Raw genomic sequence first — 23,477 nt, forward strand, 5'->3', positions numbered from 1 at the left:
ACTGGTTTAATCATAATAACCTACTGGTCCTTTTGAAACACAAACCAGATCCTATCGCTCTGCTGCCTAAAACTCTGCAGAGGCATCCTTGGTTCTCTGCGTGGTGGCCAGGCCTGTGCAAATGCTGCTTGCTCCACCTGGAATGCTCCTGCCAACCCTCTCTGTCATTCCCCCTTAACCTGGAACTCATTGTCTCTCCAGGGAATTGTCCTTAACTTCCTTCATGATAACTCTGAGCAGCTGTTTGGAGTTTCCTGGGTTGAGCATGTCCCGATCGTGGCGAGCCTCCGCGCGCTGTGGCCGCTCATGAAGGCACGCTTGCCGTTCACGGCGGCGAGCAGGGCGCTGTCCGGGCACTGGATTCACCCAGGGGTCTCTCCCTTCGTGGAGCCTGCAGTCTTCTGGGTAAACAGACAGCAGTCAGATACGGGAATGACCATGACTGCCACTGTCCTCCTCTCACAGAGCTTACAGAGAAGTAAACGAGGGGCGAGCTCCCTACAAGAGGGAAAGGTTGGACCATCAATGCCTCAAGCTCCATGCAGGATGAGTTTATGTCATAATCACATATTTGCTTAAATAGTCCTTGTACTCCTTTCAGTCTAAGAAGCTGAGAGAAAAAGGACTGTGGACTGACATCGCTGGCCAACTGTGCCAGCTTGAGGGATGGCCGCCTGCGGCGTGGTAAGAAGACCACGCGTCTATTCCTCCATCCTAAGCATCTCCACGCCCACATAGATTATACCTCCCTGCCCCAAAGCCAGGGCCTCTTGTTTTTCTCATTTAAATGAGTTTCCTTCTCTAAGGGTACATCCTCTTTCCCATCATACAGGACAGTAACATAGCCTACCATTTGGATTTTTTTTTAATAAATTTATTTATCTATTTATTTAATTAGTTTTGGCTATGTTGGGTCTTCGTTGCTGCATGGGGGCTTTCTCTAGTTGTGGCGAGCGGGGGCTACTCTTCGTTGCGGTGCGTGGACTTCTCCTTGCGGTGGCTTCTCTTGTTGTGGAGCACGGGCTCTAGGCGCACAGGCTCAGTAGTTGTGGCGCACGGGCTCAGTTGCTCCGCGGCATGTGGGATCTTCCCGGACCAGGGCTCAAACCCGTGTCCCCTGCATTGGCAGGTGGATTCTTAACCACTGTGCCCCCAAGGAAGTCCCTACCATTTGGATTTAATGTTTGTAATATTTATGGAACATCTGCATTATCATGCCCATTTTACAGACAGGAGAATAGATCCAGAGGCACCATCAGCTAGTTCATGGCAGAACCGGACCCTAAAAAGCCAGGTCTCTGGCTCTAAGGTTGGCATTTTCCCCACCGTATCTCAGCCTCCTGGGCTCAGCCAGACCTTTCCAGAGCCCTAGAAACCAAAGTTGGCTGCCTCCTGCTGGCAGGGAGTTACTTCCAGGCTTCTGGTTCCAGCGCTGAAGAAGGGGGAGTGTGAGAGGTGAGGAGGGCGGGTTATACACAGAGGCAGTCAACGAACCGCTTCTATCTCCCTCCCTCACCTCGGGAGGAGGGAATGGCTTACACATGGGGCGGGGGGAGGGTGCGGGGTGGATTATGAAAATCAATAATTTATGACAGTTAAGTGTCAGAAAAGTATTTACTCACATTCATTCCCTGAAAGTCACATTCTCCATGTGTTCTTGTTTGTCTTTCAGCGATGGCATCAGTCAGGTGGACTCAGCAAGAAATACCAAGGTTTTAGCCAAAAGCTGCAAAGGGAGAGAGTTTCATTTCACTTCATATTTCCAGCCAGGGCTGGCTCCAAAGCTAGCTTTTCTTACTAGGTTGTTTGCCACATGAAAAGCAAATTCCCAAAGGTTTCTGAGATTGCTGAGATCCGATGCAAGATGACTGCTCCCACCCACCGGCCCACCCACCCACTAATAAGACATAATGCCATCCTATTTTTGGTAACAATTAAAGGGCTCCCGGTGCAAGCAGAAAGCTGTTTATTTTCTGTTACATCACTTTGCTTTGCCTTCGAAGGCTGGTCTGTGCTCAGTGTTTTCGTGGTGATGCAAGTCCGCTCTCTCCTCGAGCAGTTGGATCCCTCCCATCTCGCAGCACCTCACAGGTCTCTTCCCCGAGCAGTGCATCGCTGGAGCGAGGAGCAGCTCACGAATCAGCTGCAGGTCCCTGTTTTGAAAAGCAGAGAGACAGAGGCAAAGGAAAAGGGTGGACTCTTATGTGACCTGGTCTTAAAGCAAGACAATCACCATCTGAATTCCAGAAGCCCTGTTCATGTTTGGGGATATTTTTTCGACTGCATGGAATCAGAGAGAAGCCAAAGGATGGGAAATGCCTGCAACCCCCTGAAAAGAATTGCTTATTGCCTATGTCTCTTATCTGCGCTTTTGCTGACTGAGGGGAAGAAACCAGCGAAGCCAAAATGCCCTGCCGTGTGTACTTGTACCAAAGATAATGCTTTATGTGAGAATGCCAGATCCATTCCACGCACCGTTCCTCCTGACGTTATCTCATTGTAAGGCCCGTAAGCATTTTGGTATCTAATTTACAATTTAAAAATTCCAGCCGATGTATTTGGGGCTTTGTATGTATTGGTAGAAGGGCATGGGGAGAGATTCCTCTTGCACGCTTGGCCATTTGACAGGGCTAACATTTTGCTGCATTTAGAAATTTTGATTTTTATTAGCTGCTACAGAACATGCTTAGATATCTTCCACCCCTGAACATTATTATGAGAAACCTGTAGCAGATTCATCTCTCCTACTTCATCTGGGAAGGAACAGTATCGTACTTCATAAAATAGTGTCAAATAGTGACTGTTTTGCTAAACTGGATTAACATAAGATTTGTTCTGTGTGTGTGTCCCTTTGTGTGTGTCTGTTTGTTGTTTTGTTTTGTTTTCTTTCAGATCCTTTGTGAGATCTGGTTTTACTGAAATCTCAGAAGGGAGTTTTTTATTCACACCATCGCTGCAGCTCTTGTGAGAAATATTTATATCATGACTATTTTTAATATAGCATATACTTGGATAAACCCTCTAGTAAAACGATCTCAATATTAATTTTGTCAAATGTGATTATATTTCTGGAGAGGAAAGGAATATCAGTAAAGTGAGGTAGATGGGTTTGTTTGCGACTTGACACCAACGGTGTGGATTGATGCTTGCAATTGTAAATTTGCTAACCTGTAATGCTAGCTACTTTCATGGCTATTTATGAAGTTGTTGGAATGTTGCAACAATGATCTTCATTTCATTTCACCCTTTTACTTTCATTTTTGACTTGGGAACTTTGGTTATTTTACCCTGGAGTTTCTGAATTAGTCAATACAGAACCCAGCATAACATATGCGCTCAAGATGTTGTCCTCGGGGACCTGGGGCAGGCTGCTACTCTGTATGATTTACCATGTGGGGAAGAAAAATCTCAGTTCTTTCTAGGTAATTCCTTAAAATATTCATTCTCAAGTGACTGCTTTCTAATCTCATCTAATTTATAACTCATCCCCTTATAAGGAGGGAAAGAAAATATTAATATAGGACAGTGCAAAGGATTAGTCTTTGCTGTGTGTATTAAGTTAGCCATGAGGGAACCATATATTCAGTCTATGTCTGAAAATAGTCAAAAAATAATATTTGACTAAGAAATCAGATCTCTCCACAGTCATAATGTAACATGGATAATTTGTTCTGACGTGTAACGTTTGGCCACTGGAGTGTTAGTTCTTAGAGCAGGACCACATACGGGGGCAAGAGGTCCCCCCCGGTACTCAGGTGTCAGGCCACAGACTGGGTTGTAGTTACCGGTTCCAGGGGGGGAATCAGCCAAATGTCCATCAACTGAGCTGTAGTTATCTTAACTGCATGATCCTGGACCCAAGTTTTTTTGCTTGTTTTCTGGTTTTTGTTTTCTTGCCTTAATTGGCCATTTTGGCCGTTTGAGGTTTTATATACAGAGGCAAACAGCATGGATTTGAAATGCGAGAGACCTGTGTGTAAATCTCACCCTACCACTCCCTAGAAACTAGACATGAAATTATGTGCAAATGACTAACTCTCTCTGAGCCTCAGTCTCCTCATCTGTAAAATGGAGGTGATGACACCTTGAAGAGTTATCAGAGATAAATAAGATTTAAGTAGATAAAATGCTTGGCATAGGATGTGACAAATGGTTACACATTTTATGAATGGTAGGGTTTTAACTTTTTACATAAAGCTAAAAAAACTTTAAAAAAAAATCACTTAATCTATTGTTTCGTCTACCTGAAATCCCCAAACTGGTTTGACTATTTCATTTCATAAACCTGATCAGGTGTTTTGACATTATGTAATAATGTTGGCTACTGTCCTTCTACTAGCTAATGTCTTTGAATGATTAACAATTGAGTAGAATATTCCTAAGTGATTTATCTGTTTGATTGATGGCTAATAGTCTGATTAGGGAAAGTGTTAGTACATCAAACAAATTCAAAAAAGACAAGAGTCTTTAGCACAGAAAGGGGCAAAGTCTTCAATGCTGGGATCCTTCCGTAGGATAAGAATTGGTTGTATGTGAGAAAGTGATCAGTTGTGCCTATGTTATTATTTGTTAAATACATAAATGGCTCATTTTGAAAACATCCTTTTGTTGAGCTAAGGCACCTCTCTCTCCCCAGGAGAGTTAAATAGATCAGTCCTTAAAATTCGAGAAGTGTCAGTTGACACATACTACTCAAATTCCAACACTGGATAGTCGTTACCTGTGACACAGAAAGCCTGGATCAATCAACCTCATCAGTTAGCACCTCTCCACTTTGTGTTTCTGCTGGGTGGACCCGGCCTCAGCAAACACAGATGCTGGACAATGTTATAGAAATAGTTACCGGCTGCTGCAGAGTAATGTGATTACACGTATTTAGAATCACAGAGGAAAGCCAAGGAACTGGTTTTTAAATAGCCCACACCAAGCGTGTGTGCCATGCCCCTGCGTTCCATGCTCTGAGTTCCTATGGAACATTCCAGCCCTTATTTCTAAAAGCAGTTCAGTTTTCAGAAATAACAAAAGGGCGAGTAATTCTTGCCCTGGATGTCCTTACTTAACTCACATTGGCTAACCTCAACATGGCAGATTTGTGCCAGTGCTGATCTTACGCAAAATTGTCCAGGGTCAGAGTTTGTCTCTGATCTCCAGGATCCTGTTTCCTAAAGATTTTGCTCCCCATTCTCCCTGTCCAATGTTATCTGTTTCCTCCTGTCCTCGGGAAAGGGTCTAATAAGCGCATTTTCACTGAGGAGAAAATAAATGAAAAGGCTCCAAGTATGAATAGGGCCATAATCATAACAGTGGTGGGAATGCATGGCTCACAGACAGAAAGAGTTTTTCTGTAGGACAGGGCCATCCACTGCCCTGAAAGCCCCCCACTGGAACAGGAAGACCCAGGGGTCTTATTTGCCTTTGCATGACTTTTGCCATCAGACCAGACCTGGATCACACCAGCCATTGCTTGGGGTTTGCAATGAATTCTAATGGTATTTGTGACCGCGGATTACCAAACTGACCTGTCATATCCTGTGAAGAGATAAACTTCAGAATCGATTCTGCTTGATTGATGTACAAAGGCAGTTGGTTTCTTGCTAAGTTGTGGAAAAAAGAAAAGAAATGACCCATTCCCGTCGCCAACCCTAACAATCTGATAATTTCATTATGGCCCCAAATGCTTTTTCAGACCTTCTGCAGAAGGCAGGATGAGAAGTACTTTTTGAAATGTCAGCCTGGGGTACTGAGGGAAACAGACGTAGTGCCTCCTTAAGTTACATATAATGTTTTTGGGGAAAAGATCCTGGTAGGCCTTGGCTGGCAATGTGTGTAGGAGAACAAGAAAAACAAAAGCCCACACTCTGTAGAGAGGAAGAATAAAATTATCCAATAAAAATTCATCAGATTAGTTATACAAACCTATTTTTTTTAAAACACCTATGGTTTTAAACAATAGCAACAAAACCTTTCCCAAGCAAATGTAATTTCATTCATGTTTCCATAGGCCTGCTGTGAAACATAACCAATGGGAATGATTATTCATTCTAGTCTGTTTTTAGTAATAGGGAGTGGTACTTGTAGTGAAGGCAATTTACAGAAATGTGTTTTCACACAGGACAGTCCTGTTCTTCTCAACCACAGACTAAAATCCCCAATGATATAGGCTCATTACAGAAGTAAAATTCAAATTTAAGAGTATAAAATGTGGCCACATTGCCATTTGTTGATAAAATTTTTAATAAACTAAAGCTATCCAACTCTAAAGAGAGTTCTATTTGCAGGGAGTAAATTACAGGGTTAGGTTAGTATCATGCACACAAAAAAATCTTTATATAAGGATTTGGTGTAACCAGAAAAAATTCTATTTATTCCAGTGAGATTTGATCTTGTCTGAAGCAATAGAATTGATCCCTCTGGGGAAAAAATATCATCATTTCTTTTATTAATCCACAATCAATACATAAATATATAGCCCATAAGAAATCAAAAACTAAAAAACAGACAAGCAAAGAGCATGAACAAGATAAATCATAAGTCCATCCTTACTAAGATTTTATCATTCAGTTCTTCAAAATATTATTTGTCCAGGGTAAAATATCCATAGCCTATCTCACCTTTACAGTGATTAGCCTCTTTTTCTATTCCTCCTTATGTGACAAATGTAAGAAACATTTAGCAATCTTCAGTGACAACTCAAGCCAAACCTATCAGCTAAGAGGGCTTCTAGAGGAATTATTGGCCGGTTATGCATGAGCATGTTTTGGTTTGTGCCCAGTTGATGGCCCACAGGGACCAAGAAGTAAAAATTTCAATCACCTAGGCTGTTTTGTCTACAATCTGCCCAATGACCCATAGCTCTGATTTTTAACTTCTTAATTAATTAATTGTTGTGACTGTGCACACAGCCCTGTACAACAAATGTTTTCTCTGAAAGTATATTTCATTCTCTCAATTATTCAAGCAAGAAACTTAGGAGTTACCTCTCCCTCATGTCCACTTTCAACAGGAAACAGCATGAGAATCTGCCATCTCCTCTTCACCCCAGGACCATGGCCCTAACTGAGGCTGCAATCACTGTTCTACAGGCTGCTGGGGAGCTTCTGCACTGGTCCCCCCCGTTTCCGGTCCCTATCCTCCCCACCTCCATCAGTGTTACCTTCTTGAGGCGCAGATCTCATCATGTCACCCTCATGCTTGGAAGCCTTTAACGGTTCCCTAGAGACAGAGAAACATCTGAACAGCTGAGTTGGTATTAATAGAATTTGGCTATTTGTCTAGGGTCATCTCTCACAGTATTGATCGCACACACACATACACACACACAACACACACACACTGTAAGATCCATCCATACCAGCCTGAAGTACCTCTATTTTCTCAGGCTCTGTAGATTTTACTGATGTCTGTAGTTCTTCCTGTCATTTTTAGAGCTAACTGTGCTTGTATCTGCCCTTGTGGCTCACGGAGGATTCTCAATAGCCAAGGCCCTAGAAAAGAGCCTGGATGTTATAAGCTTAGATCTTGCTTACTATATGTTTGTTGAATTCAGTTCATATTTTATAGATTTTATACTAGGGATTCCTGTTTTCCTATCAGTAGATAGTCTCGGTCATGCACCTGCTCTTCTGTATGTTTTGTATACACAATCAGATTTCATGTGAATTAATAGAGTGGACGTCTGGAAAGTGGGCTGAACCAAAAAAAAACATGAAGAGATATTTGTTCATGACATTATGATGTCAAACTTCTTCAACAGATATTTCCAGTGTACTGGAACTTAAAAGGCAAAGCATCCAAAATCTTTCTTTAGACCCACCTCCTGAATCCCTTTTGTCTCACTCTGATTTCCTCTAGGTCTTTGACAAGTACCAAATCATATTTGCCGCCCAGGTTCTCTCCCAGCTTTGACTAGCCTCTCTCCTGTGAAGGTTCAAAGTCCCCCCTTCATCCAGTCTGACAGGACATCCAAAGAAAAATGTTGGTTAAGCATTATTAAGATGAAGAGCAAATTTGTGAACACAAAGAATGTATCATAAGGCAGTCATGATAAGCTCTCTCATTTTGTTCAAAATGATATTCAGTTAATTGGTGAGGATGGTGACTCTTGCCCATTGTTGAGCCTATGGCTGATATAGGCTACAAAATGATCACAGGGCATTACAATGACAGCTGTGATGTCAAAATGGCTAACCCTGGTGAGCTGGCAATGTGGCAAGTAGCAAAGAACACACGTTTTGTGGTCAAACAGACATGGGTTCAAATCCTCACTCTGCTGCTTCCTAGTTCTGTGATTCGGGGCAAGTTTAACCAAGCCTCATTATCTGCAACTACAAAGTGGGCAATAACCATAGTACCTGTTACACAGGATTACAGTCAGGATTCAATGAAACCGTACATGTAAAGCACTTGGCACGGTTCCTGTAACTCAATAAACATTAGCTTTTATTATAGTTCTGAAAATCACTTTAATTTGAACGACCTTAACATCAGATTAGCATCTGATGGTATAGTTTGGGTTTGCCTACAGTGCTAGCCTTAAAATTTTATTGTTCTACGCATAGGTCTCCATCAGAACCTTCTACGAAATCTTTCTTCAAATACTTCTCACAAGAAACATGAACTATTTACCTTTCCGAGAATGGGAGGGGAAAGGAGAAGCAGAACCCTTTCACTTCTTCCGCATGAAAAAACAACTGGAACCGCATTTTGTAAACATGTCAAGTTTTGTTAAAAATAATTAACACTGGCCAGTCTTCAGATGAGTAGTTCTGTGGTAAGGTGGAAAGAAGCCTGAAGTAGAAGTCAGGGGACTTGGGTTTGAAATCCCGTTCAGACAGTAATGGGCTGTGTGACCAAGTATCCCTGGGCCTCAGATTTTATATGTAGAAAATACCAGAGATAGATTAAATTATGGTTCTCAAACTCAAATGCCCAATGGGGGTTGGGGTGATAAGGTAAATGAAGGAAACAGTTGGGTATAAGACAGTAGGGAGTGGTAGTGACTGGGGTAAACCAGACAAGACATGTCTTACCTAAAAATGACATCTTCAGTTTCAACTGATTATTGCTGATGAGAATGTGGCACATGAATATGCAGTCTTATTTTTTAAATTTTCAGGGGAAGGCAGAAATCTGGAGGCAGATTTTTTAAACAGGATGAAGACCAAACAAAACATATGTAATTGGCATTTTGAGACCTTCATGTTCAATTAACTAAGGTCTCTTTCTGCTTAAAAATTCTATTGTATTCTATTCTATTCTACAAACAGAGTACTGTTTGTAGAATAGAATACATAATATAGAAAATGGCCTTGTTAAAGAAAAGGACAAAATTTATTGTATGAATTCTAACAAACCAGTAAATTACATTGTTAAATGAAAGAGCTTCATTCTATGGAACTGACTATTATAAAGTTATTATTAGAATAATAATGTAGTTCCCAATTTCCCAAGCAGGTCCACTGGGACTTTACCAGGACCTCCCATGGTGGCTGATGGTAAAACAATGTTTCAATATCCCTCCCATGGGGCAAGGACTGGAAAGGAATTGTTGAGCCCATTTACATGGCAGGATGACAGGTGTTTGCCTGTGTAAATTGTGATTAAAAAACAATGAGCCTTTAAAAAATAAACAGACTAGAATTTATATGCACAAGTAACTCCTCACTTGCAGAGAATTCCTTACGGGAGATCAGACATTCTTCCTAACTTTGCTTCTATAGCTAAACGTTTCTAGATCTTTGAGAATTGTCTTCACTGCCAGTTTACAAGTCATACAATAAAACCAGGCAAAGTTTTGTTAGGGGACATTTGTCATTTTTGTATTGCCTGATGCCAAGCACTGTATATGTCTCATTTTTTATTTCATCATCACAATAACCCTGTGAAGAAGTGTGATTATGTCCATTTTGCAGATGAAGCACTAAATCATAGAAGGGTTAGGTAACCTCCACGATGTCACACCCCTCATAAGTCGCAGAGCCGGAGTGTAAACCCACATCCTCACTTTTAACTACTTCTCTCTGCTTCCTCTTGAACATGAATAACTGGGCTTAACTTTGCATAGCTTTGCTCCCCAAATTGAATCCCCTCTCAAAGGGTTAACCTTTGCCATTAGTGAGGATATGCAGGGGATGTGTCCTCATTCCTGGAGACAATCATTGACAAGCCCTTTCAAAGAGTGGCCCGCTGCAAGAACATCGAGTTTCCCTAGGGTTCAACTCTCCTTTGTATGTGTAAACTCTGGTCTCCTTCCTTTGAAAGAGAGAGAGAGAGTGAAGAAAAGAGCAAACAGAAAGGGACTTATATACTTTAAAGTTATATCTTAGACCAATGTTTTCTAAACTTGTGTCCTATAGAACAGTTGTCCTGAAAAAAAAGAAAAGAGTTCTGTGCTCAGATAAATTTGGGAAACTGCCCATTCTATCCCTGCTTGGCTACTTGCAATGCACCTTGGCTTAGAAAAGCCTCTGGAATTATTTTATGTTGTTTTCCTTTTCTTAACCTACAGTAGGATATTGGGAATCTATGCCTTCGGTGTTCGCTTTATTTATTTATTTATTTAATTTATTTATTTATTTAAAAGAGCTTCTTTTTATTTTATTTTTTATTATTTATTCATTCATTTATTTATTTATGGCTGTGTTGGGTCTTTGTTGCTGTGCGCGGGCTTTCTCTAGTTGCAGCAAGCGGGGGCTACTCTTCGTTGCGGCGCGCGGGCTTCTCATTGCGGTGGCTTCTCTTGTTGCGGAACACGGGCTCTAGGTGCGCGGGCTTCAGTAGTTGCGGCACATGGGCTTAGTTGCTCCACGGCATGTGGGATCTTCCCGGACCAGGGCTCGAACCCATGTCCCCTGCATTGGCAGGCGGATTCTTAACCACTGCGCCACCAGGGAAGTCCCTTGCTTTATTTATTAGCTTTATTATTTATACCTCAGCTTGTTCTAGAGAGGCTTGCTAACAGAGCTTGGGTGGGTAGAAAGAATCCTATCTTAAAGGATCCATTAAACCATCTATCTCCATATAAGGAGTGACTCACTGCCAGGCTCTCCACCTGGTCAAGCAGCGTGGCACACTCTGCTTCTTTGGGGACCTCCCAGTGGAGCTCCATCTTTCAGAGGAAGTAGATTATCACTTGCAGCCCATTCAACAGGAAAAAGCCCCTTGAGCTTAAATTTACACTCTCACTATTTTTGTTTTGAGAGGATTCCCTCACAGCTATTTCCCAAATGGCTAATCCAGCATTTCCCTGGGTATACACACTGTATGTAAAACTCAATGATAAAAGGGTCCCATTATCAATAAGATTGGGAAGCTGCATATTTAAATCCCTTTTGAAGAGTCTCAATTTACTTAAGGATAGAAAGATTCGTGTAATTAGGAACCCCGGGTAACTTCATTTACCCACTTTCCCCAAATTTATTTGTCTGGTTTTTTCTGTTGTTGTTCATGTAAAACCTCTTAACCCCGTAAAGGCCTTGTGTTCCAGGGACTACACTCTGGGAACTACTGGACAAGGCTAGCCTAGATTTGTAGCAGATACTGGGCAGATCTGATAGGACTGAAAAGAGGAAGCATGGCCTTGCCCATGACCATTACCAGTCCAGGGGGAGATCATACCTGGGCACAGAATCCCAGCTCTGCCAGTTACAAGCTTCAAATTACTTTACCTCTCTCACCTTGGGTTTCGTTGTATTTTAAATGGAGACTATAATGTAGGTTCATTGGAGGATCAAAATGAGTTAATAGATGGCAATCTGATAAAGATGAGGCTTGGCATAGAATAGGCTTTAAATACTTTAAATAAAATTTAAGTCCCTCCTCCTTTGTTTTTTAGGAGCAGGGAAATACAGACTGAATTTACAAACAACATCGGGAGGGTGGGCTGTTGACTAGTTATGCCAATGTCTATAAAGGAAAAGTTTTGACTATCCTGGGAGGAGAGGTAATGAACTATAAAACCAAAGGGGTGGGCCCATGCTCAAGTCTTTGCTAGTGTGCATGCCAAGAATATTCCCCAGGGAATCCCTGCAAATCTAAAATCTACATTCTAAACCTGGCGCTGCTGCTGACAAAAGATGTGGCCTTGAATAAGTCACTTAATTCTGCGGGCCTCACTTTCCTCACCTGAGGAATTGAATGGCATATCTCTCTAGGGTGCCCCCCCCCTCAGACTTATGAGAGCAAAATTAAGGTTATTCTCCATCAAGCCAGGTCGAAGAGGTGGTGGTCTACTTAAGGATCAGCTGAATTACATTGAAAATGTTTTCCAAGGATGAAAGTCAAAAAGAACTGTGACATAATGCGCTCATATGTGATGTTCCCATTTTAATGCTTTCCTATCTTAAGAGCATATTTTAAAATATTCAAATGTAAATTATTCAAGTGGCACATGCACTTAGAATGTGTGCATTTAACTAAAGTTAATCATCAGCCTATTACTAATTTTCATTCAACCAGTCCTATTCTTTTGGATAAAGGAGAATATTAGTAACAGCTAGAAGGTCTGAATCATTTAAGCAGAGGCAGCTCTAAACAAGTTGGCCAGCCCCTCCAGCTATGCCCTCGAATCTTCCAACAGCTGTAACCCATGCATCTTGCTCTCTCATTTACATATATATGCACATATACACATACAGGCACACATATGTACTTGGAAGTATGTTTACGCAACACTGCCCATGGCTGCCTAATTCCCTGGACAACGCTAATTACAGTTCTCTTAGGTAGGTGACAATCTCACTGGACTTCAGTTTCCCACTCTATATAACTAAGGTCCTTCACTAGAGCTAAAAGCTCTTCCAGCTCTGATATTTTATGTCTATGATCTTTGCTGAGCTATTTCTTGGCAGAAGCATTGGTGACATGCTCTTATACATTAACTCATGGAATTCTTAGAATCTTCCAGGAAATCTTTTTGTTACTATCATTCCTATTTTAACAGATGATGAAATAGATTTACCTCCTTGATGTATCATTTACATAATAAGTGGCAGCCACAAACTTAGAAACCAGATTCTCTATTCTATGTCTAATCAGTGCCATCTCTAAGTGACAGCCCAATGCTGGCTGCTCACTCTTCTCTTTTTCATCCAGAGTAGCCCTTACTGAGGGGGGGTTTATGGGAGAGCCCCCTAAATCATCCCCCCCTCCATAGCTGCAAGAATCTGCTTTGGGCTGGAAGATAAAATGCAGACCACTTGTGGAACAATGACAATTCTGATGGCAGTTAAGATGTCATGGGTGACTAGAGAGAGTCTGAAGAAGTGTCATTAGAGCCAGGGGGCCCTGATGTGACCAGATGAGCAGTCTGGTTTGAGACAAGGGGAGATTTTCCCAGCAGGGTTATTCCTCCCATTCAGCCATCTGCAGACCTGCCTCCCCACGATGCCCCACTCCTCACGTAGAGGCCATGCCTACTCTTCCATGAATGAAGCCTGCAGCGCTACAAGCCTGACGCATACATCTTTCAAGCTAGTTTAGACCCCTCATTTGACAACATAGAGAGAAGAAGTGATGTGCTCAAGGCCACACAGAGGATTTATGGCCAAGTGGGAATGAAGACCCAGGCTTTGCGATTCCCTCTGCAACATGCTCCTTCCCTAGTCCCTAGAAGAGGTGAGAAGCCAGGGCAAGAAACCGCTTCAGCAGCCCATCAGCCTTGGCATCGACACATGTCCCTCCTGCCCAGTTATTTTACTCTTGTGGACCCCCAGCTGGACGTTGGGCAGCCTTAGCCTTGACCTCCTTCTAATGTAGCTAGATCCTCATTCTGTGATCCTCTGCTTCTTCCTTTACTTCTCTATTGCTGATCCCAGCACTTGAGCTCCATGCTAACCCTATCACACTCTTCTCTGCTCCTTTTGAATTAAGTGCTGCTGGTCCTAGCTTTTCAACTAGGAACCCCCTAATAACCTTTCAGCCTTGGTGTTAATTTATTGCTTATGGAGAGATGTGACCCACTGCTACAGACAGTTGAAAATAGGTAGTCAGAAAGAAGAACTGGAGCTCAGGGTTAGCAGACATTTTACAGATCTCATCCTCTGGTCCCAGTGCAATATTAATTTTAAATTATGAAAGCTTTTTTTTTTTAAAAAAAACAAACTATCATCAACAGGAGATTTTAAGAATATTATTCTAAATATTTGTTGAAATCAAATATGCAATTTTAAGAGATTACATTTAAAACTTACTGGATGCTTTACATAGAGGTAAAGTCATATTTCTAAATATTGATACTTTCATTTTAAATCAGAAAGAATAAAAACATATGAATTGAGCATGAAACAATACATATTCTAAGGACCTCAAGAGAAAATAAACAATAAACAGAAAAAATAATAAATTAGGAAGCAGTGGGAATAATAAGTAAATCCAAGATTTCATTTTTGGAAAAACCCAATAAAATAGCAGACATTTGAAGGAAGTAATATGTACTCGCAAGTGGCGGGGCGGGGGAGGGCATTAATTATTCAACAACAGGCTTTGGCAAATTTGGGTAAATATCTAGGCAGGAATCAAGGCAATGTCTCACCTCACATCATAGATAAAAGTAAGTCCCAAATAAATTAGAGTCCAAAAAAAGGCTCAAGGAGGGAGGTTTAGGTAATATTTCATTAATATCAAGGTAGGAAAAAACATTTTAAGAATTACAGCAAAGAAAGAATATATAATAGAAGTTGACATATTTTGTTAAAATGTAAAACGTCTATATGTTAAAAATAATGATTCAAAAGGCAAATCATAATCAGTAGGGAAAAACTCAGCATCAAATAATAAAGGAAAAGAATAGGTAATACCCTTAGTAAATAAAAGGTGCTTAGAAAGCAACAAAAATGGTCAAAGGACATGATTTCATAGAAAAAGAAACAAAAATGATAATACTAAATGTTGGTAAGGATGTGGTAAGAACAGGCCTTTTTATATTCAGAATTGAACATGTAATTTGATACAAGTTAGTAATAAACTAGAGACATACAAACCACATACAATCAATAATGCTACTTTTAAAAATCTATCCTAAGTCTATTCTAAGGAAAGAATTAGGAATATGGAAAAATACTTGCATGAGAGGGTGGTTATGGTAGTGTTTATAATAGTGAAAATTGGAGTCAACAATAAAAAAGTTAAATCCCGATATCTCCATAATACAAAACGTACTCGACTGTTAAAATTATATATTGAAAATGTATTGTCCTGAGAAATTGTTCTTGAAAAAATAAGTACATTAAAAGGAGGACACAGAACAATATAAAAATCATTATTCCAATTTTATAAATATATACATGTATATATCATATATTTATTATATATACACATATTCACATCTTTAGGTAGTATGATTACAGTGATCTTTATTTTCTTCTTTAAGCTTTTCTTTATTTTCCAGAATTTCTACACTGAGCATATAGCGTCCTTAAGCAGAATACACTGAACTGCCTTCAGATTTTTAAAATTCTTGACTTGAAAAAAATACAAGTTGACATGATCTTAACGTGACTTTAAGACTGCTTATTTTGAGTAATTAATTCCTTTAAAAAAGGAATTATGATTTAATTAGATTTCTTAAATCTGCATAAGCTGAGTAGTGTTATTATGGTTGTCTACCGGAATGTGGATGTTGTATCACTATGTGATCCGGGTCCTATACTGAGAGACCACCCAGTGTGTGGAAAGGGCAGTAGACCAGGAGTCTTGGGCCTCATGACCTTGGTCAAAGCTTTTAACAGCCCTCTAGGCCTCAGTTTCCTCCTGCCAAACAGCTATTAACAGCTACTCTACCACTTTCACAGAGTTGTTTCAAAGACCAAATAAGATAATGCAGCAGGAGTCTATGAAATACAGGCTATTATGGAGGCAACAATCATCATTTAAAGAATGAGCTATTGCCTGCATGGTATTGATAGTTGATATGTATGGTCTTAAATGTCTTTCTTGATAAGGAAATATACACTCCCTTGGTTGCAGAGGAAAAAAATCCTCCCCACACCTCCTACACTCCGTTGTTTTCGTACTGCATTCATGAGACTGATGGCTAAGAGACCTAAGTGCACAGCCCTTGGGGGGAGGGTACAGAAAGGACAAGGTGCATCCCTGTGTCCACCTCCACCAAAATTCTAGGGAACAGTGCCTGCCTTTTTCCCTCCCTAAGAATAGAGGAAGTGGCAGAGACCTCAAATGTTCCCACAGGATCAGGGGCAGAGGGCAAACTCTACATTATCTCTGCACCAACCTACCGGATGGCCGCTTGGCAAGTGTATGGATAGAGATCTCTGATTTGTAGCTCAGGGTAACCAGTTCATTCAGACAGTACACTTATCCCCACCCACCCCTCCATGTGCTACTTTTGTGAGGGCAGTTGTCAAATCTGAGTCATATTATTGTGGACTCCTGCTACCTGTAGTTATGGAGACAGGACAATCCACAGCACCTCTGTGTACCAGAGCAACTATTCCAGCCACACCTGCTGCAAGGAGCACAGGCCCCCTCGGTCACCACAGGTAAAGGAAGGCTATTGTGGCTGACCAGAAAGTTTACCATATGCAGCCCTGGCTGTGTGTAAGAGACACCTGGGGAGCTTTTAAATATCCCATGCCCAGGCCACACCCCAGGTATAGAATTTAACCAGAATCCCTGAGGGCGAGAACCTGGTATCAGTATTCTTAAAGCTCCCCAGGTGATTCCAAGTGCAACTAAGATTGAGAAGCACAGATGTGGGGCCTAACACAGATCTGGGCATCTCCCTGCTCCAGCCTTCACACACACTGCCCTTTGTGAGGTCTCCTCTGCATTCCACTCTCTTCTGAGTGTGCCTTGCACAGTTTGCCTGCCGTGGAGCTAACTCAACCCTAAGGCCTTTTTTCTCCTTCAGCTCCTCTGCTGGCTGGTTCCATCTGTTTGTGATTCCAAACCCCCAAGAAGGGATTCATCTTCAGCCCAACTCACCTTTTTGAACCAGACTAGCTGGGCCATGGGATGCTGACTGACCCCAGGATCAGCTACTCTGGATGAAGAACGGAGTCCTTCTTTTTCTCGTAATTTATGAAAAGGGGCAGAGGTCATGCGGTATAAAACCTGGCCACCTTGGTCTGCCCCAGATCTGTTTTGTGTGAAGATGGGGTGGGGTGACACAGTTTCCCTTAACAGGGACTTTGGGATTCTTTAACACATCTGGCTCAATAACAAATCATGATATTGAAATCAAACATTTATAAAGGAACCCATACAAATTAAAGATTGGCATGTTACCCCCTTTATAGCACAGGACTTTTTAAGTCTTTTTTAAGTATATATAGATAATAAAATGGAGAGCCTGCTCAACTATATTTAGAATGCATGTATAAATTTACAAATCTTTGTCCATGGAATCCTTGTCCAAAGAAAATTACAATTGAATTTAGAATCTAAGGACTAAGATATTCATTATTATCTTAGCCAGAGGGATTTGTTTTAGCTTTTATAAGAAAACTTTTTATTGAAATATAATTTACGTAAAGAAAAGTGTGCATATCCTAAGTGTACATCTTGATAGTTTAAATTAAGACAATTTTTTTAGAGCGATTTTAGGTTCACAGCAAAATTGAAGAGAAGGCACAGAGATTTCCCATAGACCCACTACCCTGACACGTGCATAGCCTCCCCCATCACCAGCCTCCTCCACCAAGGTGGTATGTTTGTTACAGCTGATGAACTTACTTGATCACCCAGAGTCCATAGTCTACATTAGGGTTCAGTCTTGGTGCTGTACATCCTATGGACAAATGTACAGTGACATGTATCCATCATTATGGTAGCACACAGAGTATTTGCACTGCCCTAAAAATCCTCTATGCTCTGCCTATTCATCACTCCCACCCCTGCCATGATTTTTTATAAAGTTAACACCCTTGTAACCAGCACCCAGGTCAAGAAACCAAACATTATCATTACCCCAAAGACTCCTTTTGTGCCCCCTTCCAGTTACTACTCACCTTCGAGGGTAAACCCTATCTTGACTTCTGCCAGCATAGATTAGTTTTGCTGGGTTTTGTTCTTTATATAAGTGCAATCATGTAGGATGTACTTTATTGCATTCTGGCTTCTTTCCCTGGACTTAGGTTTGTGAGATTCACCCATATTCTTGCGTGTTGTTGTAGTTTTAGCCAGAGGTTTTGATCCTTATGAGCTAGTTCAGAAAACACAATTCAGCCAGGAAATATGCTCAGGAGTGAGGACCCAAAAGTCAATAAAGATAAGCCCCTGCTATAAGGAACATTCAATCTAGTAATGTAGTAATGACCAGAATTTAATGTAAAGTAAATCCCTCTTTATTTTACAAATGTTTATTCAGTGTCCACTATGGGACAGGCACTATTACAGGTGCTAGGGATAAGCAATGAACAAGCAGATAAAAATTCTAGTGGAAACCCTGTTTTAGTTCCCTGACATGTGTGGGCTAATTCTGCCCACTAATATCTATATCCTACCCTGTTATGCATATGATTCAACATAAGGAGAACTAGTGTTAGAAGCCATTTCTTCCACTGACTTGGAGTGAGTGATTTTGAAGTCACTGGTCCAACCACGGGACAGTTTGCAAACCAGTGAGCATGGGAGGTATTTCTCTGTATCTATTTCTGCCTTATTTCATTCTCTCCATCCTTGATGCTGCCTATACAGAATGAAACAAAAATCTGGAACCTAAGGAAGACTTTGGATGGTAGCTTACCTTGGAGTAAGGCTGAGCAATCCTCTTGTTTCCCAGAACCATGAAGTAAGAAGAGACAATTGCCAAAGTTGTGACTGAAATCATAAAACTTTGAATTTGTTTGAATAACTATGGGCATCTAATATGTATGACTATTCGATAGTGTTGACTCTTCAGAGTCTAGTGAATCACTTGAGTATAAAGCTATGTATGATGTTGGAAGGAGAAGGGATAGAAGAGAATCCAACATCATTCCAGGAATGATAGCGTAGGAAGAAATGCAAGAGATCATCTGGTTTTGTTTGTTTGGTTTGTGTTTTCCCCCATTTTTACAGAAATTTTCAAGCATATATAAAAGTAGAGATAATAGTAAAATTCACTCCCATGGACCTAGCCTCCAGCTTCAGAAATTACCACCTCATGCTCAGTTCATCTCTAACCCACTGCTACCCCCTTCTCTCAATATTTTGAAGGAATCCCAGATGTCAAATAAGTTATTCACAACTGTTTAGAAAGTGAGATCTCCTAGTTTTAATCCCCTTAGTTAACAGGCTCAGAGAGGGTAAGTCACTAAGTTGGTTAGTGGCAGTTATTTTTAACCCCTACACCTCAAAAATAAAAGTCAAAAAGTTTACTAACAGAGAATATTGGACTTTACATAGTACAATTAAACAGTACGTATGAGACATGAGTTGTCAAATTATGTCAAACTTCTGGTCTGTCCCATGACCACGGTCACATTTTGGACTCTAATTACAAGTGAAATATGAGGTTCTCCCATATGAAAACCTTAACACGTAGACTAAATGTCACTTGAACTCATTGTAAATTTGTCATCAGTACATGTAAAACTTTATTTTCAGTTTTTATCAACACTTTATCTAATGAATTCCATAAATTGTCACTCTAAAAAAATAACTTTGTATTATTTGACCTCTAACTACCTCTGTTAAGCCTCCCATTCAGAAAAAAAAATTCTTCGGGAAATTCAACAGGATGTGGGGAAAGCTGGTTGATGTTACTTTTCATCAGTTATTTTGAAACCAAATCCCTTTGGATTTTGAAATTGCAAATAAATTTGTCCAAGTAAAAGTATTCCTTTTCAACTATGTAGTAATAAAATGGGTCTGAGACTCTTCCTAAGCCTCATTGTTTCCCATCTTCAGCCTGTTCTATTTTCAAAGTAGGAGGTTAGTTGATTTTTATTAAGCCAGTGTCGGTGGCTTATCTACTATGAGATATCATAGCATAACCGGACATGGAGCTAGTTTTGTAGGTTTCCCAGGCTTGAAACCATGACACCATTATTTGGCCTGGTCAGAATGTTCCAGAAGTTTCTAGAGCAAGAGGGAGAGATTCTGCTAGTGTCTTTGCATGGAAACCTGCAACATGTTGATTTGGCTGTCGACTGCCATACTTGCCCTATTGTATCTCAAAATGTTACCCAGGGCATGTGACATCCATCCCTGTGAGGAGTGGGGCACAAGGCACCCCCTCAATGAGCGTTTGATGAGATAATTGACGGTTAAAAAAAAAAGCTGCAAAAATTACCTGAATAAGTAACACTGTAGAAGGCAGACATCCAGACATTTTTCCATGCACAACTCCCACTCGTTTCTCTGAGAGATAAAAGCAGCAAAGATTGACAATCTGTCAGTTTAACCATTTCATTGTGAACTTTTTCTGGGCAGGTTATTCACATCGAACTCATTTGATGTGATCAGTGATGATGCTTTTATTGGTCTCCCACATCTAGAGTATTTGTAAGTAAAATAACCTTTTTTTTTTTTTTTTTAACATAATGATTCAGTACAAGGGCTCTGAGGTTCCTACAGCTGTCTGACCCAAAATATTATAACCTATTGCAGATTCATAGAAAACAACAACATCAAGTCCATTTCAAGACATACTTTCCGGGGACTAAAGTCTTTAATTCACCTGTAAGTATGAATGTTGCTATTACCTTTTAAACTTGCCAGTGGGCAATGCAATTTGATAACCTGTGGTTAAAGCACCCACTTTGCGGGTATCCATGAAAATTTAAGAAAGCCAAATGATTTCTCTACATGCACATTTGCCTTCTCTCCCTGCCATCAGCCAGTGTGTGTCCAGGAAACCAGTTACTATTAATACTAGCCCAAACCAGCAATAATTAGGAAAACAATCTACTGCAGGGAAATTGTGTGACTGAAATAACGTTTTTAATTATCTACATCATTACTCACTTCATGAATTGACTATATAGCTTAACTTGATATTCTTTCTCTTTTTCTGTACAAGCCCTGACTTCATATACATTTAAACATATACTTAGAACCGCAGGCCACGTCTACACAGCGCCTGAACAACTTTTTTATAAGAGAAATATTTATTCAATGGATGATTAGAGCTACATCAGCTGTTCTTAACGGGACAATTTTACCTCCCAGGGAACATTCACCAATATCTAGAGACATGTTTGATTGTCACAACTAGAGGATGTAACTGGGATTTAGTGGGTAGAGGGCAGCAACGCTGCTAAAATCCTGCAATGCACAGGACAGCCTCACAGCAAAGAATTACCCAGCCTAAAAGGGCACAGTCCTGAGGCTGGGAAATCCTGAGTAACAGGAACCAAATAACTCCTTTCCCTTACCCTCCCCCACCCCCTACACACACACACTCACAGACAGATGTACTTTTAAGGAAACTAGAAGGGCATGGGAAGAAATGGCACTAACATTTGCTAAGTGCCTACTACTATGTTGGCCAGTGCTCTTTACGTGAATTTTCATTTAACACTCTCAACGATCCTGCCAGAGTCACACAACCCCCATTCTAGAAATGAGGAAACAGAAGCCTGGAGGGGATATGTGACAAGTGAACTGAGTAGTTATGGAATTATGATAACATCAACTCAATGGCTGAACTGCTATGGCTACTCATCCATTCAGGGACTGTTTCTCAAGTGCCTAATATGTGTCTCTTTAGTGTTGGGTAAAGATGCATGTCATCTAAGCATCATAGTCATCCTGTCGATTTTAACCTGTTGCGTCACAGTACCTCATTTCCAGCTCTGTTCTAGACCGCGGGAGGTAGCAGGTAACAAGGCAGATAAAAATGCCTGCCCTTTGAACCTTTATTCTAGGGTGTCTACGTGGTCATCATGCTGCCTTTACTAGTCCCTGTCTCTACTGCTATTTGGATTTGCAGCAACAGGGAACTGGTGGCCAGATGTATTTTACGAAATCACTGCACCTTTCAAGGCTTCTGTATGTAGTCATTATAAAATGATGAGGAAAATAATGTTTATAAAATAAACAGTTTGCAACACTGCTTTTCACGTCAGTGTTACAATGTGCTGCAAACCTGGCTGTGTATGGTACGAATGCTGTGCCATTTGATTACAGAGCCAAACACCACCAAGCCTAATCTTTCAGACAAAAATAAATAAAAGAAACGAATAAATGGAAAGATAAATGGAAGTTCATGACTTCAACTTGAAATCTACTTGATTCACATAAATCCATTCAACATGGCCTGTGTCTAATGGCTCAGCATCATGAGGGGCTGAAGGAAGGATGTAAGACCCTGGTGTTCTCTCTGGGAACCTGGACATAGCCTTGCCGCACCCCTTAGATCAATCAAGTATATCTTCTCTCCAGCCTAAAGGCCTACCTCACCTGGAGGGAAGAATGGAAAGAAGGGAGGGAGGGAGGAAGAAAGAGAGAGAAAGGAAGGAATGAGGGGGAAAGAGGGGAGGGGTGAGGAAGGGAGGAAAGTGGGGAAGAAAAAAATTTATACAACACCCTAGTGAAGAACATTCATTTTGTTTGACTAGAGCCTATTATGCCCATCAAATGAAATGGAAATATAAATTTGGGTCATTAAGAGGCCCCTTCTTTAGAGGTATGAAGAGTATAAGAAGAAGGCACTGGTACAGCATGTGCTTAATACCCAGAAATTTTCAAGCTCAAGGGAACACAAGAGGCAGCCTTCAAAGAGAGAGGCGTGAATCTGAAGAGTCAGACAATGAAAGGGAGGTCCCACCTGTCTGACCGGCGCTGGAGGTAGGAAGGAGGTTTTAGGAGGGAGCAGGTTAAAGTCGATTGAATATGACCCTTAGATCTCTTGCATCTTTATCAAACACTTAGGTTGATTCGTGTGACATTGCCAATATGAGACTCTTTTGGATCTGCAAAAATGGCATTGCCATATGGTTCTTCCTAAATAGTCTCTAGGATGTGCCACACAAAAATGAATAAAATCCAGCTCCAACCTGGAAGAACTCAGTCTAGCAAGAGGAATTAGATGAACAAATATTTTCTCACTGAGTGCCTTGTGCCCAGGTCAGGATCTCCTTTCTAACTATGCTGTTCCTCCAGGTGTAGTTCTCTGCTTCTTCCTTCCTTCCTTCCTTCCTTTCTTCTTTTCTCCTTTCCTTTTTTCCTTTCAAGAAGAGATGGGTAGGGAAGATTTGAAGCCCAAATGTCCCTCTGACTGCTCAGCACATCAAGTTCATTTTCCATTATTTACCACTTATTAATAAATCTGACCTTTGTTTGAGCCATTAATTTTCTTTTTAAGATTTTAGAGGTGTTAGGTTTCAAAGTGCACTTTCCTCCACCTCAGACCAATTCTTCTCAATTAAAGGCAAACATTCAAGTAGCAAAGAATTATCACCTCACCCTCTAACCTACAGGAAGAGTTTACAAAGCTTTTTCATATTCTTGACCTCATTACACTCTCTTGATGACCTTATGAAAGATACAGGGCAGGCACTATCCCCACTGGCGAATGAGAACACGGAGGTACA

General features: G+C 40.8%; 1 protein-coding gene across 4 annotated transcripts in view; it reads left to right on the plus strand.

Moving 5' to 3' along the window:
- The first annotated feature begins 1,813 nt into the window (after positions 1 to 1,813).
- Positions 1,814 to 23,477, plus strand: part of LGI1 (leucine rich glioma inactivated 1) — a 32,604-nt gene continuing 10,940 nt past the window's right edge. The window contains exons 1-4 of one of the 4 annotated variants that reach the window (XM_068548984.1): positions 1,814 to 2,499; positions 2,893 to 2,964; positions 20,374 to 20,445; positions 20,551 to 20,622. In XM_068548984.1, coding sequence (XP_068405085.1) covers positions 1,814 to 2,499; positions 2,893 to 2,964; positions 20,374 to 20,445; positions 20,551 to 20,622 — 902 coding nt within the window. The remainder of the gene's footprint in view (positions 2,500 to 2,892; positions 2,965 to 20,373; positions 20,446 to 20,550; positions 20,623 to 23,477) is intronic. The other 3 variants (XM_068548987.1, XM_068548985.1, XM_068548986.1) reach the window with 3 other exon arrangements.

This window comes from Eschrichtius robustus, chromosome 7 (genome assembly GCF_028021215.1).
Source record: "Eschrichtius robustus isolate mEscRob2 chromosome 7, mEscRob2.pri, whole genome shotgun sequence".
In the NCBI taxonomy this organism is placed as follows: Eukaryota; Metazoa; Chordata; class Mammalia; order Artiodactyla; family Eschrichtiidae; genus Eschrichtius; species Eschrichtius robustus.